An 18,522-nucleotide genomic window follows, 5' to 3' on the forward strand; every position below is an offset into this window, starting at 1 on the left:
AGCCATAAGAAATGAATGCAACTGATTATTTAATGTTTAATGTTGTTTTTATAGGCAATCATTTAAGCTTTGTTAGTTCCAGGTTTAATATGTGCAATAAGTTCATTTCAATACGTTTTTCAATAAACATTGAACCAGTCCGGCCCTCCACTAGTACACATTTTTTTATTTTGGCCCACTGTGTGTTTGAGTTTGACCCCCCTGCAGAGAGGGGGTGTTAATACCTGAGCTGACCCCAAAGCGAGTGAACAGCCCAAGCACTGAAGTCCTTTTTGAATCCATTGTTTTGTTTGTATTACTTGTATTTTGGCGGACAGTCATGCAAGATTTGGGACTACATTTCCCATAATGCTTTGGGTGTGCTTCTTGATTTGAACACTGTGGGTTAGAACACATTTTAAGAGGCCCTGTTCATCGCTCTGTGGTGCTCCCTCTCCTGTAGTGTTCTCTAGTATTAGTGCCTGGAAAGGGTCAGAGTGTCTCTCTCTCTCTGAGTTTCAGAGTGTGTTCTCTCTCTCTGAGTTTCAGAGTGTGTTCTCTCTCTCTGAGTTTCAGAGTGTGTTCTCTCTCTCTCTGAGTTTCAGAGTGTGTTCTCTCTCTCTGAGTTTCAGAGTGTGTTCTCTCTCTGAGTTTCAGAGTGTGTTCTCTCTCTCTGAGTTTCAGAGTGTGTTCTCTCTCTCTCTGAGTTTCAGAGTGTGTTCTCTCTCTCTCTGAGTTTCAGAGTGTGTTCTCTCTGAGTTTCAGAGTGTGTTCTCTCTCTCTGAGTTTCAGAGTGTGTTCTCTCTCTCTGAGTTTCAGAGTGTGTTCTCTCTCTCTGAGTTTCAGAGTGTGTTCTCTCTCCTGAGTTTCAGAGTGTTCTCTCTGAGTTTCAGAGTGTGTATGATATGAAGTGTGTTCTCTCTGAGTTTCAGAGTGTGTATGATATGAAGTGTGTTCTCTCTGAGTTTCAGAGTGTGTTCTGTCTCTCTCTCTGAGTTTCAGAGTGTTCTCTCTGAGTTTCAGAGTGTTCTCTCTGAGTTTCAGAGTGTGTATGATATGAAGTGTGTTCTCTCCAGAGTTGAAGCTCTGCTGCCGTTGACCACGTTCTGCAGGATGATCACAGCTGGAGGATTAGTAAATCAGACGCGGTGGACCTTGGTGACAGATTCCCTCTCTTCCTCCAGCAGAGAGGGAATGCATGCAGCTTAACATCCATCATAAATAAACCATTTCAAACCGAACAAGCGACTCCATCGTCCTCCATCAATCATCATAATCCCACTCTCTAAGAGTCTCTAACTCTGTGAGCCGTCTCTGTAGTGAGGGGCAGAACACACACAGCGTGCATCTGAGCCTGCATGTTAGGGTCTTTAGTTTGAACACAGTCCTGATCAGAAGTGTTGAGGTCTCTGTTGTTTCATGACGTGCTCTGTGGGTCTTTAGTTTGAACACAGTCCTGATCAGAAGTGTTGAGGTATCTGTTGTTTCATTACGTGCTCTGTGGGTCTTTAGTTTGAACACAGTCCTGATCAGAAGTGTTGAGGTCTCTGTTGTTTCATGACGTGCTCTGTGGGTCTTTAGTTTGAACACAGTCCTGATCAGAAGTGTTGAGGTCTCTGTTGTTTCATGACGTGCTCTGTGGGTCTTTAGTTTGAACACTGAGACTGCCAAGGCACACNGAGAGGAGTTGCGCCCCCCCAGTCCTTAATCAGCATAGTAAAGCCAACCATGAAGAACCAAGTCATCCCAAATCCTATACTTCCAGCGGCAGGAGTCCGCAGGAACATCGCAGCGGATGGTGAACTGGCCAGATGTATGGAGAACCGGGATGACTGGAAGCTACGATGGAGGGCTCGTCTGAGGCACCACTTTATACACATGCATAAACTTCACAGCGTGCAGGACTTTCATAAAGTCCGCGAAAATAAAGATATAAAACAAAGATATGATTGGTCAATTGTACTGTCATTTGACATTACTCTCTTGTTGAGTTACTGGGTGTCTCAATGTCGAGGACGCTTCCTTGGTAGGACATGTCTTCCGAGTTACTTCCTTCAGAAGTGAGGCAAGAATCCTTCCTAGCCTCGGAAAATGAAGAATGGTGAAACAGGCTAGGTGTGCAGGCGTGCGTCATATGAGAGGCCACGTCTTAAATGGAAATTGGTCCGTGCACAAAGCATTGTGGGGATTTTAAGACCGTGGAGGATAGGCCTACACATGTGCAGCCTCGACATTTCTCGCTACGAAGGACGCCGGGCTCGGTAGAACTCCAAGGAGCCTAGACATTGGAACAGTCCTTCGGCGGGACTCGATGACGTAGTGTCCTTGAAATTGTGGCTCTGGAGCATCCTTCCTTGACATTGACAAACACCCACTCTAGCTGGCCCTCTGTGAATTTACAGCAGGACCACCAATCAGCACAGTAACTCGCAGAGACGGCTCAAGGAGCTTCTTTAATTTAACCCTTCACATTAAAACAGAAACTGAACAGGCAGATTCGAAGGATTCATTTCTTTGGAAATGTTATTTTAAATACAATTAAATCAACTTATTTTGGTAAAACTAATGAAAAATATAACTAAAAACATATTGAAAAAATATTTTATTTTTTTTATGTTTTCAAATATAATTTTTTTGAATATCTTAGGCCCTCAGAGGGCCCTGACGGCTCGCCACTGCGCCTTAGTGATAGCAGATGGTGTGCTATTAGAGGGAAACTTCTTCAGAAACACAAGATAATTTGTTATACAATGAACCCTCCCTCATAAGAATTGAAAAGTAAAGGTGCCCCGCAGAGAGGCCTCATTAGGGAGGCGTATTTAAGGAAAATCTAAGAAGAAGAAAAGACAAATGCTATTGATTAAACTTTTCACCCCTTGAGGTTCAGGCCTTGTGTTTTTTTGTAAGTATTATACTGAAATAAAGTAGGGGAATGCTTGCATTGTACACCTCTATTTCTATCGAGGTATAAAATACATTAACATAGTCTCAACCAAAAAGGGAATTCTATTAGAAAGTTATTTTAAAGCTAAGTTATACCCAAACTACAAAGTATTTCCACAAATATAAAAATGGTATGTTGTCGTGATATTCAAGAAAATGTCAAACTGTTTCACTGCAGATAAAACTATTTTCAGAAGTGAGGTCACATACGGTGATTCATTCTCACAGATCTTGGAATGCAGCCAAAGCCCTGCAGATTGCTAAAGCTGGTGATTCAATTAGAAGATCCAAGCTTCTTTCCTCCAGACTCATTGTGTGAGGAAATGTAATGGGATGGAGTTGTAAATCTAGGGATAATCTAAGTGAGATGCATATAGGAAGAAAAGGCTGCATAAGAAGATTGGAAGGTTAATGCAGGAAAGCAGTCAGCTCAGTGAAGACCTCTGCCAAGAATGTATAATCTCCCCGGTCAACAGTAACGTTCAGTCAGTATTCTACCATGCAGTACACTATGAATGTGACCAATATTTCACTCAACGGTGGCACCTGAGAAAATGTCAAGGGGTTACCTAATTCCTGATGGAGGCCTTACAGTGCAAAACAATGGCTTAACAGTGCTTCAGTAGATCAACATTTTGAACCTGATTGTGACGCTAGTCTATGGGGCTATGTGGATGAAGAGTAGCATACCAATGTTGGTTACTCAGACAGTAAGCAGTGAAGAGCTAATGTACAATGAACAATACAGCCCATAGCAAATTACATTCGACTAAAATGCTAACATGTTCATTCAATGTTTTATTATTTAGCATGTTACAGTACGTAGCTTGCCAAATTCTAACATTTTGTCTTACAGATAAATTGAGGGGATCTACCACTTTAAGGAACTTGCTTTGTTAAGACACGCCCACTTCAATATGCCTCCCCAGTGTGAACAGTTCTCACCCACCTGGCAGAAGGTCCAACATGTTCAGGGACTATTAGCCATCCAGTAGCTTGACTTATCTTGGCAAGCTAACGTCCACATGTTGTAGTTTTCAGGCCCCAAAGAGGTAAATCTCATGTCCAACCAAATCACCTAACCTCTATTAAACAGAGATACATCTATCACATGGAGCTAACTGAACTTCAACTACTGGCTATTTTAGCTAAGCTAACTACTCCAGTGATGGGAGGGAAATGTTTTTTTTCTGTAAATTATTGCAAATCCTTGACTTCTGAGACTTTAATCAAACCAATTTTGGGAAACTAAACTTGTTCTTGTATACTATTCATGGCTCGAGAAAGGCTTCAATTGCGTGTATGCTGTGTGCTTTGTTGCTTCTGAAGTCAGATTGCTCTGATGGTGGTTAGAATGTTTTATTGTTGGTTTGTGGGGTTGTTTATCTCTGTTGTAAAGCTTTCTTTGAAAATGGACAGGCCCCTACCTGACTGGCACTCTGGCATTACAACCTGCCATTAAAATGGTAACGTTGTCCAGAAAATTAATTATGTAATGAAATGAGAAGTAGCCTCAAGTATCACTATGGAGCTGTTTGAAATGGTTACCGTTTTAGTTAATCAAGAAATGTAATCATCTGCCAACAATGTCAGTGAAGTAAAATAAATAGATTTAAACCTTACAAGAATGCATATGTTGAAAAACTGTCTTGGGAAATGTTTAATGAGGAATAAAATGTATTCAGCTAATTGGTTTGACCTCAAGGATACACACAATGAGTTGTGGTGAGCAACAGTGAATGTAGAAACAAATAGTTACAAGAAAACTCCACAGGGCACCTTAAAATATTGGGCAACTCGAAGACGTTAAATGAAATGTCATAAAGATTAATCCACTGAGGTGTATTAATATCTGTATCAAATTTTATAGTTCATCCAATATGTCTGGACCAAAGTGTTGAACTGCCAGACGGGCCAGCATTGCCACCCTGAGACTTAGGATAGCACAGTTTAAGAGCGGAGGCTGGGATTGTTTAATTGCAGTTTTTTGTTCAAAGCTCAGATATCATCTTTGTTTTTTCTTAAAGCTTTCCATTATTTACACAATGCAAGATGGAGAAAAAACAACTAAATCACCAGAATGTCACATGCATGACTTTTGACATTTTGTCACCAAAATGGATGGAGGGAATGCAAAGGGCCTGCATAATGGTCCCATCTAATAGTTTCTAGGTTGTGTGGAGGACTAACCCGTCTCAAAACAGAAAAAGTACTTGCTGGGTGGACTTGTGATCTTGTGCAGCTAGATATGATGTAGGTTACCAGAGCTAGAAGCATTTCTTAGAGGTTTCTTGTTATCTATACATTATATTGAAACAATCCAGGGTTGAAGTTTCCTTTAGCTTCGATATATTCAGTTTTTTTAAATCTTAAGAGGAACTGAAGATAACACCCAATGTTTTATTCATTGCTTTTAGTTTCCGATGAATCAAAGTCTCATCAGTTCCTTTAATGCAGTGGTTTCTTACTGGATTGAACTGTTGACCTGTCCCTAAGACCTTCCTGCAGCCCCCATCCTCCTTTTACCATGGATAGAGGAGAGAATGGTAAGTGCTGGGTTTATCCGTAGTGTGGAACCTGGCTGTGCAAGGGAGCATCCAGTTCATTGCTTGGCCTTTTACAGCTTCATTGCCTACTTTACAGTAAAGCCAGGTGCAGCGAACCTTTCATGGGGCTGACATATTACCTGATTTAAAGATTCCCTGGGTGGCAGGCCACAGTTAAACCTGGATCAGTTGAGGCAATTGTGAGGGTCCCTTTAAAGTGAAACTAAGTAATAAAACAGTACAGAGGCTGAACTCTGCTCGTTTTCCTGCTCATTTTTGCTGTTCTTCTCCAAGTTTAAATTGGCTGGATTATCAGACAGCCCCATATTTTCCCATTTCAGACTGATAATTTCTATGACTAAAGGTTGAAGCCGTTCACACTGGCAACCATGGATAATTGTTCTCTTATTTTAGCACTGAAATGTGCTTGATTGTAGATTTAAATCGCAATGTTCGAATTAACAACAGCTGTGCCATTGCAATTCTTGTCTACAAAAATAGCAAATGTCTGACTTTAATTCTGAATGAATGCTCAAGTGTTTTTGTAAGGATGTTACCAAAAGAGCATTTCAAATAAGTATTTATTAGCGAAGCATTCTTTGTTTCATGAATCATGAAATCAACATGTATTATCTGACATTGAATGTATACAGCATTCATCAAGTCTGATCTCGGTTAAAAAACTGAAGGAACAACAACAGCGTCTATTCACTCCATTCAGAGTGATTTAAATTAGAGCCTACGATTCCTTGGAGCTAGCATTTATTGTAAAGAGATTGTGGCGTTTGGATACTACTTAGGATCCCAAAGCAGAGATGGACACAACATAAAGTTACTGTACTTACAGGTACTGAAGACAGGGAGCTGGCTGGCTGCAGAAAGGTCCAAAACAAAGCAGAGGGAAAACGTCCCCGACAAAAACTCAAAAGTTCCACAAAAACTGCAAAGTGAACAAAACTAGACTCCAGGCTGCAGAAAGGCATTCAGGATCGTCGAACAGCATTTACGAACAGCATTTAATTCTCTGGCAGAGAAGTGAGGTGAGAGCCAGGCTCTTAAAGAGCAGGTTGATTATGTGAATGGGAACAGGTGTGCCTCATCTGCAGCCAGGAGAATACCAGCCACGCCCCCTGTCACACACCAGACCTGCAGAGAAGGGGCCCTTCTCACTTCGGTTAAATGGATTCCTTGGGTCCCTCACTTGCATCGTTTCCCTGTGACTAGTCCCTCCCACCAGGGAAGCATGGAGAGACGCAAGGAAACCACGAGAAGCAGGGAAATGAGTTTTAAGAGCAATGGGACGTCCTTTCCTCCGGAGCGTCACGTGAAGCGACGTCCGTTTGTGATGACGCCGCACAGCTGTTCGTCTGACAGCAGCTCTGTCCACGTTATTTCTACACACACCCCCGCCTCTGTTAGTACACATTTACTGACACAAACATTTGTATCATCTGTTGTAGACCCAAATAAATTAAATAAAATAAGAACTAATTCTCAAAAAAGATAAACGCCATTCTTAAAATGTATAAACGAACAATAGTTTGATTAATATTGATTAGAGTGCACAAAATAAATAAAATAATTGAGAGAAGAAAAAGAGATATGTTATCTATCAAAACCCAGTTAGATTAACATTCATTGGATTGCACACTTTGTTTGTTTGTGTGGATATGTAGCAAATTAACATTTTAAATAGCACTTAATGACTGACTGAATGGAAATGACAATAAATGAAAATGTAAAACGAAAAAAACGATCATGAAAATGTTTCCAAAAAATGAATAAAATGATTTTTGACCACTTTGTTGTTCAGATATATCACATAATTGTAACTAATTGATACATGAATTGAAACAAAACACAGTATAAACTGAGGAGTGACTCTCGTGAGTTTCATTTATTTTCTTCACTCCGCTGGGAAGCGGCTCTCATGTCAAGAACTGGTCAAGAAGCATCAGATCAGTGCATGCGCTGCATCGTCCAATCAGTGAGCGATACACAGTAAGGGGGCGGGGCGAGTGTCTGAGGATTTAATAGGAGGATGGTCTGGTGGTTCCTCGATTATAGCTCCTCCATTATCGCTCCTCGCTCCTCGCTCCTCGCTCCTCCGCCAAAAATAAGGCCATTGGGACGCTACTCAAGATGGCGCAGACAAATCAACTTCCGGTGAGACCGAGACCGAGGAGCGAGGAAATGAAAAATAAGAGAAGTTAGAAGGGCCCAGGGGGTTTGTCAAGCGAAGCGGAGAGAATACTTACTTCCGGGTGTAAAACTCTCTAACTACTATGATGAGCTGCTCCGACCCTCGGTCCTGACGGACTCCAACTTGTGTTTATTAATCAAACAAATAAATAAACACAAGGATAATTATGTGTTATTGTTGAGTAAATAATAGTGTGTGGTTTAGAAAAGAATACAAAATTAGAAGGAAAAAACGATGAAACAATACAGATTTCTGTTTTCTGAGCCCCTACTCTCCCCATAACTGACGGCAACAAAAGTCCTACATTATTCAATTAAAATAAAGAAGTAAAAGCAATAAGTGTGGCTTGATATTGAGTAAGAAAAAGGTTGATAAACGCTGTGAGAATCGATCTGCGATGAGCATTTCGCCGCGATCCCAATTCGTCTATTACCAACGTTCAGGGAGCTCTATGCAAGTCAATGGGACGCCCTGCCCGTTGAAAACTGACTCTCAGGGGGTATGCTGGCCGTAATAGAGTGACGGGGAGGGGCCCTGACCGACCGTCAATATGTGACGGGTTGGGAGTGAGAACGTGTTGACATTATACAATAATACAGAAATATATTATATTCAAATTTTACAGTAATCACCTCTAAACCATTTCACTGTATTATTGTATAATGTCAACACGTTCTCACTCCCAACCCGTCACATATNGACTATGACTGGTCAAATATGTTGAATACCGGCAAAACTAAATCTCTCCAGTCAAAATGTCTATGTACTTTGCCGCCACACACGGTTGCCAAGCAGCGCTTATTGTTGTTTAGGCTGGCCACTCATGTGTCGCGAGTGTTGACAGGGGGCGAGGGAGCACGCTCATGAACTGTTAGCGCCGGAACCTCGCAACGGCTGCGGAGAACATTTGCGCCGCATTTGGGCATAAGATGAGGTTTGAGTCTGCGTGATCTGCGTGTAGGGAGGGGCAGCAGCCATAGATCTGATGGATTTGGACATAAACGCGAGTGAAGTATAACCGGACGCGAGAGAGAGAGATCAGCACCTGCCCGCTGTGAGGGACCGGTGAGCGGAGCAATACACCTTTAGACCCAACATATTTAGATATGGCACTGTCGTATACATTTAATTATTCCATTTGATCATATGTAATCAACATAGGCACCCCTCCCAAAAAAACGAAAACAAATACAATAAAAATATTCATAACTCATATTCTCACATTCGAATACCTGAATAATTTCGAATATTCGATTAATCGTTCCCATCCCTAGTGGATACCTTCCAAAGTTATAGTTGTTTTAGTTTAAAATCCTTCCTTTTGTAACTCAAAGAAAGAAAAGGTTGTTTTATGTACCATAGACACCTCTCATTCAGACTGCTTCAGATAAACTGTGGAAAACGTTTTGTCATTGTTACATTTGGAGTGGATCTCTTAATGACAGGAGTCTCACTCAGAGCAAACATGGCTTTTATTTTTCAAGGCAGACTTAAGCAACGGTGGACCTAACTTGACCTTATAGGACTGAGTAAGAGTTTTTCTTTCCAAGAGCTGAACAAATGTGCAGATGTTAGCAGAAACACTACACAACAGCTCAAAGTACAGACAACATCTTTAAAAGTGAAAATAAGTAACCAGGTCAAGTTTATACGTTTGTAAGATACAACCAGTGGTTGTTAGAAAGGTTAACAATATACTGAAACTTGTTTTTCCTGCACTGGCTTGTGTAATGCTGAGGCTTGACTTTGCGAAACATTAAGTCTATAAAAAGAAACAAAACCTGGAGGGGCGCTGCGGAGTAAAATCCCAAATGTTGTTCACTTGGCCAGCTGTGGCTTATTCTGACAACTGTTGTATAACTGTATTTACAAATGCATGCAAAGTAACAACACCTCCATGAAAAGTGTCTCTCTACTGTAAACTACACTGACTTAAGTACTGTATTTGTGTAAGTCTGCAGGTACTTGATCTTTACTTGATTATTTCTATTTCACATTACTTAATACTACACTACATTTCTGAGGCTAATGTTTAAGCTTTTTGATTTTTTGTTATAACTTGTGTTTTTCACAAGCTTTGTATGATAACTTTGGTTACTTTGCAATTGAATAATCGTGTCATCAAATCAATTATGATGTATTATTATGGATGAAACTACTCAGCAAAAATCTAAATATTCACTTGAATGAGTCAGTGTTTCATCTGATCCCAAGTGTTGACAGTTAGCAGAGGGGTATTGTGTAATCACATTTGGGAAGACATTCAATACAAAATCATTCGTCAGAAATGTGATAGTTGTCTTTTCACACATCACACTACAAAGCAATCAATTTACTGTACAAGAGTATTTCTAAGTCTTTAAAATACTTGTATACAACCAAATATGCTATATAACTAGTAGGCTAATGTTACTAAGTACATTTACTCAATTACTGTACAAGTAAAAAACTATACTTTAGTGTTTTCACATGATGCTACTTTATACTTTTACTCCATTACATTTTGTAGGCAAATGTTGCGCTTTTTAAAGATTGAGTTACTAATTACTTGTTGTAGATTTAGGCGATTAATACACGATTCAAATCCACACTTTAATAATATGTTATTAGTCAAGCAATACATTTGTGTATAAAGTAATTAAAATAAACCCCAATTTTACCAAATGCAAAATTGAAGCACAAATGCACAGATAATTAGAAACATCTGGTGTTTCTAATTGCCATTTTGCTTGACAAGTACTTTGGGTACTTAAAGTATTGTTTAATGCTTATACTTTTTTACTTTTATTTTTGTAAAATTTTGAATGCAGGACTTTTACTTGTAAGTGAGTATCTTTACACTGTAGTATTGCTACTTAAACTTAAGTTATCTGAGTACTGCTTCCACCGCTGTATAACCATGTTTAACTCGGCTAGCTAACTGACCTGTCGGTTGATGCTCACCTGACAAATGATTCGTCGAGGAACGTCAATACGTCTTCAAACGCTTGTTTTTCTCCCCCTTTAACGCTTAACATCTTAAAATAGCACCTAAATTGTACTTACTATGAGATGCTAGCTACTTTAAACAGCTAACAAGAAAGTCATGAAGCTAAACAACTTGACTATCCCGATCAAATGCCACCTATTGATACTTTTGATAGCGGTTGGAACCCCAGGAAGTGCGCCGGCCGTTGAAGCAAATTGTCGTAGTTGCCAAACGGCAGTACTACAACTTCCGTGACGTCATTGGTCCCCAAAATACTTTTTTCCCCATTGACTTCCATTGGGAAAGAGAAGTCTATAAATCAGCGGATACTTTTTTTTTTTAACAAAATTAACTACCCAGTATGAACATTTCTATTGCCGTTATTTGAATCAGTAGTTTCTAAAAGTTTTAAAATGCGCTAAGATGAAACCAGAGTTATTTTCCCTCTCCATTCATTTGACTGAGCAGAGAGGAGATCGGAGGCGAGGCTTAAGGAAAACTCTACTGCGCATGCTCTATGGGTCCAAATACGGGTACTTTGGCTCAGGCAATTTTGGCTTCATGCGTCACCGGGTAACTTCCATAGGAATGAACGGGGTCCCGCCTCCCAACGCTGTGTGCAGTTGTCTTTATACATCCATGGTTGGAACTTTAACTTTGTTGAATGCTAAGTTAGCCGCTTACCCCAACAAAACCGTACACATAAAACACGCATCGTTCACAGAAACGTAAAGATAAACTAAATTCAGTAACGTAACAATAATACATTACATGCCTGCTCCATACTTTAACAGACACTGATTTATAATTTAAAAGTACCAAGGCAACTGCTGTGGTCCTGCCAAGTGCCCACAACAAGGAGCAAATGCAGAGTTTGTCACAAGGGAAACGGACAGATGCTACGGAGCCTTAACCACTGATTTAAAGCAACTACAAGATACAACTTTAAAACGCATTACATTTACTGTACAAACGTCAATTTCTCACCTTTTAGCGGTGCGGTGTTTGGAGCCATTTTTCCTGCAGCTGCATTTTTTCCATCCACTTGCACTGAGGAGACGTCAGTTCCTGTTGAGGTGGTTGAATGGAGTTTTGGTTGAATTGCTGGTGCCTTTACTCAACGTTAAATGGGAAAGCAATGCCACCGTGTGGAATAAAGGAGTCAGTGTCGAAATATACTTAATTTTGTGAATTCTGTAGGGATACACAGAAAAGGTCAGGACAAGTTCAGCATGTTTTATGCAGTATTGCAACATTAAAACACTACTAATGATGGAAGAAGAACTGAGAAATGTTTCATCACCCTTTTTTCTCATTTTGAAAATATCTCCGTTTACAAATATGATATAATATTGTATTTTAGGAAAGCTGAGTTTTCACTTCCACATTTATTTATGTTTAAACCCACACACCCTTGACAAGATGTATGCTATATGCACAATTGCACATGCAAAAATAATCGATTAATTTAAAAAAATGCCATAGTGATGCACAACAGGTTAAGTAAAATAAGTAATACCAGCGTTTTTAAATATGCTGGTTCAAGTAACAGTCCTGCATTCAAAGTCTTACTTAAGTCAGATTGCATAAGTAAAATCTTAAATATATAATAATATAGTATGTTTATTTTTAGTGAACACAACCTTATGCTTGTGTTTGAGTGACATGATAATAGCACATTTTATAAAATATTTTATAAAAATACTGTTATACATAGTAGCTCAAGCACTCTACTTAAGTATAGTTTGGGGAGTATACTAAGTATCGTATTTTGTTGCTGTTGCTAGTCCTTTGTTATTTTTACATCGATGTTTCTTGGGGTTTTTTCTTTCACGTTTTCTGAAGTTATATTTATAATTCATGTTTACATGTCTGTATTAAATAAAATAAACAAGGACAATTTCACAAACGATGTTGGTGTCTCATTGAATGAATCATACATAAAGCTGCTTGATACAAATTGTGTAAACTTTAAGATAGGCTATAGTTTAATCCTATTAGTAATAATTTATCTCAGTTTAATTTTATACTGAATCTTTATGCTGTCGTGTACAAACCATAGTATATGTACAAACCAGACATCAACACATAATTAAGTATCAGTAATCCAGTTTCAAAATATGGATGTTTCTTACATCAAGCATTAACTCCGCCCTGTCTGAACGCCACGTACAGTTAGGCTCAACGCACCTTAAGCCACGGGTTGTCAATTTGAGACACTTTGATTGACAGGTCAAACGCCCAATCAGTTCTCAACGCGACTGTTTTACAAACAAAGTGTACTTGTTTGGACCAATCAAGAACGTAGAAGGCGGGGCGTTGCCATGGTGAATGTAACCTTTTTTTCCCCTGTAGGTTGGTTGTAGCATCGGAAAGCTCGGTGGTGGATGACATCTGTAAACAAGCTCCAGTGAAGCTGGAAACTAAACGATAAAAACGCGGTAAAGAGTGAAAAAGAAGAGCTCGAAGTAAGAATCTTGTGTTTTTATTTATAATTGACATTAACTACATTTACTGAGACTTATTTGTAGCTTTCGACAGCCATAGGATAATGAATTAACTAGCAATGCATCTTCCACAGACATACTGTTTTCTGAATGAAACGGTTAGCTTGTTTGTTTTGCCTGAAATGTGAGTTGTTTTTCCAATTAATAAGGTTATGCTAGAATAATTGTTTGAAGTAAGCTTGCTGTGCCTTTATCCACTAAACACGTGTGTTGCACAGTCCTCTGCTTGTAGCTTTTGAGATTATGGCTAACTTGCATAATCCTGTATTGTTTACAGAGAAATTTGAGAAACTCAGGGTGTTTTCTTTTGTAAGGATTAAGCACATGATTGCTTGTAAGACATTTGAGCCTCAGAAAATGTCTCATACAATTTCAAAAGCTCATTCATGTAACATTAAAAAATATATAATTTTACCAAATAAAGCATGGCAAGCTATTTATATGGCTTAAAAAAACATTAAAGCATAAAGTAATAGACCAGGAACACATCATACATTTAGATTTAAATACATACAAAAACAGTGAAGATAATATCAATAAAATAAAGCTTATATAGGTAGGCTATAAAATAAAAGAATACAAGTCACCGTAAGATGTCCATACTTTATTTATTAAAATGAAAACCTTGATTTAAAAGAAATTTTAACTCTTATTTTCTTGATTTTGTACCTAAACAGATGGTGAGGGGTAACTCTCTGGTCCACTGCGGGCTAATTCTACTGAGTTTGTGGCTGTGTATCCAGTCAGTGCCCATCAATGTGGACCGGTCCAAAGAAAAGCCTCCGGTGCAGGAACTGGAGCCCCCACAGAGCGCTGTGAGTATGGGACAATATAAACATTTCCTCTCAAAATGATCAGGCCCATAATAATTGAACTCAAGACTTGTTCCAAATAATCATCAAAATTCACTTTACATGTTGTTGAGAAACAATATGTGTATTGAATTGTGTGTTTTAAAAAAATAATCTGATGATGATAAATCATAGGGTCTCTTTGCATTAATAAAGGATACAAATTGAACAGCAATATTGTGTGACTGACCTTTTTCTGTGAGATTGTTCATCTATTTTTTTAATCAGACTGTTTCAATCAATAAATCCTCTGTCCTGATGTTATTGGGAGAGTTTTATCAGCTGTACAATCCTATAATGTCCAATCCCTAGCTGTGAGTCAGATGGACCACAATATCACATTTAAATCCAGGTCTTACACCTAAAAAAACAAAATGCTCCTTAGTCACCTAAATGAGGGAGTCCTTTAGGCTCACAGTGTCTCAGATGGCGGTTTCACATGGAAAGCAGATTATCTTCTGGGTTAAAGGTTGTCAGTGTGTTTGAGACTAAATGCACAAAACAAACAAGACCATTAGTAGCGTAGCCACCGCTCATTAGCAAGAGTGAATTGACACAAGCGTTTTCCCTGATGGCCGGTAGTCAGGTTAGATATTAACAAGGTAACTGCAGCTTTTGGTCCTCTACCAACAAACGCTGATGTGTGCTCTGCTTTTCTTCAGGAGACTGGGCTGCACTACGACCGCTACCTCAGGGAAGTCATCGAGTTCCTGGAGAAAGACCCCCACTTTAAAGAGAAGCTCAAAAATGCCAACATGGATGACATCAAGGTATGTCTTGCACACTCACTGGACATGCCGTTATTTTGCAAGCTCTTTGTTGACATGAACATTTCGTAATTGAACCGTGGTGTGTTGATGTTCTGCTTGCAGCAAGGCAAACTTGCCAAAGAGCTGAACTTTGTCCAACACAATTTCCGTACGAAGCTGGACGAGCTGAAGAGGGAGGAGATGAACCGGCTGCGGATGCTCATCAAAGTCAAACACGACATTCAGGGAGGGAGCGGTGAGTCTGATGTGTCCTTTGCAAACTTGTGCTTTCGGAAGTTTCTCAACAAATGTTGTAATACTATAAACGTCAGGGTCATTGAAGACAGGATGCAACTCTTAGAAAGAGGAACATGATGTAATACCAGCAGTAACTTGTATTGGGTATTGAGTTCTCTAAATTTAGTTTAAATACACTTTAAGACCAGAAGCACAAGCTGAAGTTACATCCCACATACTTACACAAAAACCCTTTGCTCATTGTACTTTTGTTGAAATCTGAGCTGAAACTTAAGTAAACAAAGCCAGTGCTTGTACAGCTGTGTGTCGGAAAAACGACTCAAGCACAAAATGTGTGTGTAAAGGTCAGGAAAAGAGTGTTTGCAATGACAACATATCTCTTTTTGAAGTCTAAAATCAGTTATACATCTGTTTCATATTTGAAGTTCCTACTTAAGTTTTCTTCTATTAGTACTCCATACTGCTTCAGTTCATGTTTCTCCCTCTTCACAGCCAGCAGGCACACGGCCTTGGGGCTATGGCATGGTAGTGTACGGAGATGAGCTGTTTCTCAGACTCTCTTCATCAGCTGTGTTAAGAGATGCCCTCCTTCTTACTTACTGTATATGCATGAAGCAAGGTTGTCGACACGCTCTGCTTCAGGCAATGATAGGACTGAATTACCAGGAGTAAGAAAGTTACATTATCTGACTGTGGCTTCTCTGCAAGAATCCAACTGGTTGTGTCTTACTGATTGAACGTTTGATAACCAGCTTTGTGTTGCTGAAAGGAGATAGAACCACAGAGTTGGTTTGGGCAGAGGATCTGTCACTACAGTGTCTTAGCTATTGTCGATTCTCCAACTGGAATTGAAGTCTTCAGTGTCTGACATGAGTTTGAAGCTCTCCTTCTGGTTCTTTGCTCCAAGAGTTTCATCCCACCTACAAGCTCAAAACTCTGGGTCTATTAAGGTTAAATAAAATGTTCATTCTCCCCTCCTTGCAGGCCGGACCGTGGACCACCAGTCTCTGCTGAAGCAGTTTGAGCACCTCAGCCACCAGAACCCCAACACCTTCGAGGTGGAAGACCTGGACCAGCTCATCCAATCGGTACAGAACACCTAAAGCACCTGAGCACAGTCACCAAATAGACCTTTCCTGTAGTAGGTCTGACTCTTCAGCTGTTACACTTGCAGCTCCTCATTCGTTGTTTAGCGTTTGTGTAACCAGGGTGGTCACAGAGTTTTAACAGTCAACAAAACAGCACTTGGATTAGAGTAACATACAAAATAATCTTCTTCTGTACACGGATAAACTGGACACTTGTTCAGGGTTAATACATTTGGCTTGTTGAGATCAGTGTGTAGATGTAGTTGTTGCATACAATCTAAAAACTTTCAACAACAAAACACAATAATGTCCTGCAACGGTGATCGTAATTGTATATCACAGAAAGAGAAAAAAGAGAAAATCATTAGGTGAGGTCGATCATCATGACGCAGCATTCCCAGATGTGAAGAGCATGGATTTGTTTTGCCTTAGTAAACATCTAACACAGCCAAAATAAAGCAATGACTCATTCCAGAGGACTCCGGTTGTGGCTTCAGAGCATATTTGCTGCTCCAGTAGCACAAATAGGGTAACGTTTCACCACAGACTCCAACAGACACACACAGCAGCCACACACACTCTCGTTATCGTTCTGATTGCTTCATCTAGTTGGAGTGAGTGTTTATTCTTTGGATAGATAAAACTATCTAGCTCACCGTGAGCATGCTCCCTTCACTGTGTGTGGATACTGTAGATCTGCTGCTTACAGTATATGTACCTGCATCACAGTCATACCTATAATCACAGTTTGCCTCATACTATTGCTATAATTAGGATGATGAGACGAGAGAATTACAGGTGTGTACAGTGAGCTGTGATTCTCACGAGTCAGCTACATTAACAGGTCTGGCATTTCTCGATTTGAAGTGTATCAATATGTCCTTTTGTTGGAGAGCACAGAGAGAGAACATCTTCTGTGACCTGTCAGGTGTTTCTGGTTTTACACTGGACATGTCATGAATCATCTCTTTCATTTCGTCTGTAGGCGACCAAAGACCTGGAGAACTTCGACAAGGACCGCCACGATGAGTTCAAGAATTACGAGTTGACGAAGGAGCACGAGAGGAGGGAACGTCTGAAGACCATGAGCGAGGAGACTCGCCAGCAGGAGGAGAAGCACTACGAGCAGCTGAGGAAGAAACACGCTGACCATGCAAAAGTGAACCATCCGGTAAGACTCTGATGTATGGGAGTTAAATAATGCCAGTTGTGGAATATAACTAAAAGCAATGTCCTTGAGAGCAATTTAGACAGACTTATACTGCATTTGTATTGTCATTCATTATAGATACTATACAACTTATCTACCCCAGTAGTACACAAAGTATCTAGAAGTGTGTCCCATTGACATAATACCCTAAACAGCTCTTACTCTGAGTACTTCTTTCACCACTGGCTAACGCTAATAGACATTACAACTTATTTCAATGTAGGAGTAGAAATACTTTCACCAGTTACCAGATGGTCCTTTCAATTTCAAGGATTACTCCATACTTTTGGGAAACGTGTTTGTATTTTGCTCAGTATAAATAAAAACAGAAGCACGTTTAAGAGGGGAAGTGTGCTTAAAGAAGAATCTAACACTTCTATGTTGTGTGTGTGTGTGTGTGTGTGTGTGTGTGTGTGTGTGTGTGTGTGTGTGTGTGTGTGTGTGTGTGTGTGTGTGTGTGTGTGTGTGTGTGTGCAGGGCAGTGAAACCCAGCTGAAGGAGGTGTGGCAGGAGTCGGATGGTATGGACCCAGATAACTTTGACCCCAAGACCTTCTTCAAAATGCACGGTAACCACAGACCATGTGTCCAAAATACCAAGAACCATTTTCAGTTATCAGAAGATTCCCTTCTTTTCTCTCGCAATAAACGGCCAAGTTTGAAGTCGTTCATTTTGTGTTGCAGACACTAATGGAGATAGCTTCTTCGATGAGAGCGAGCTTGAAGCTCTCTTCACGAAAGAGGTATTTCTTCTAATGTACTTTATATTCCAACCTTTGTTCGGCAAGTTCCGACTTTGAGGTAAAATGTGCATCCGTGTGTGTCTTCAAGCTGGAGAAGGTGTACAACCCAGAGAACGAGGAAGACGACATGGTTGAGATGGAGGAGGAGAGGTTGCGAATGAGAGAGCACGTTATGAATGAGGTGAGCCGAACACACAGACAGATATGAAGCCTCTTTCATTTTTGTTATTCATACAACAATCATCAACCTTGATCAGGCCGAACATTCAAACACAAAGCATTCAGACTCTTTCTACAGTTTTAAGTACATTGCCCCTTTCACATTTGGTAAAAAGTGCAGTATTAGTACCGGCTGTACTTTTATGAAAGCCAAATACTTCAAATGTTGGTCTATTTGACATTGAAAACACTGACAAATTATAAATAATTTAAGATTAGCATACTGTAAGTACATGATATGAAAGGTTGGAGCCTGATA

At 39.8% G+C, this 18,522-nt stretch overlaps 1 protein-coding gene across 1 annotated transcript; it reads left to right on the forward strand.

Moving 5' to 3' along the window:
* Positions 1-13,012: 13,012 nt before the first annotated feature.
* Positions 13,013-18,252, forward strand: LOC104967343 (nucleobindin-2). The gene is made up of 9 exons (XM_010796752.1): positions 13,013-13,107; positions 13,824-13,961; positions 14,660-14,767; positions 14,870-15,002; positions 15,989-16,092; positions 17,078-17,263; positions 17,780-17,870; positions 17,986-18,044; positions 18,133-18,252. Exons 2-9 carry the CDS (start codon positions 13,824-13,826, stop codon positions 18,250-18,252), a joined length of 939 nt encoding a protein of 312 aa, XP_010795054.1. The 5' UTR covers positions 13,013-13,107.
* Positions 18,253-18,522: the final 270 nt, after the last annotated feature.

Source organism: Notothenia coriiceps, unplaced genomic scaffold (assembly GCF_000735185.1).
Source record: "Notothenia coriiceps isolate Sejong01 unplaced genomic scaffold, NC01 NC01_scaffold00037250, whole genome shotgun sequence".
In the NCBI taxonomy this organism is placed as follows: Eukaryota; Metazoa; Chordata; class Actinopteri; order Perciformes; family Nototheniidae; genus Notothenia; species Notothenia coriiceps.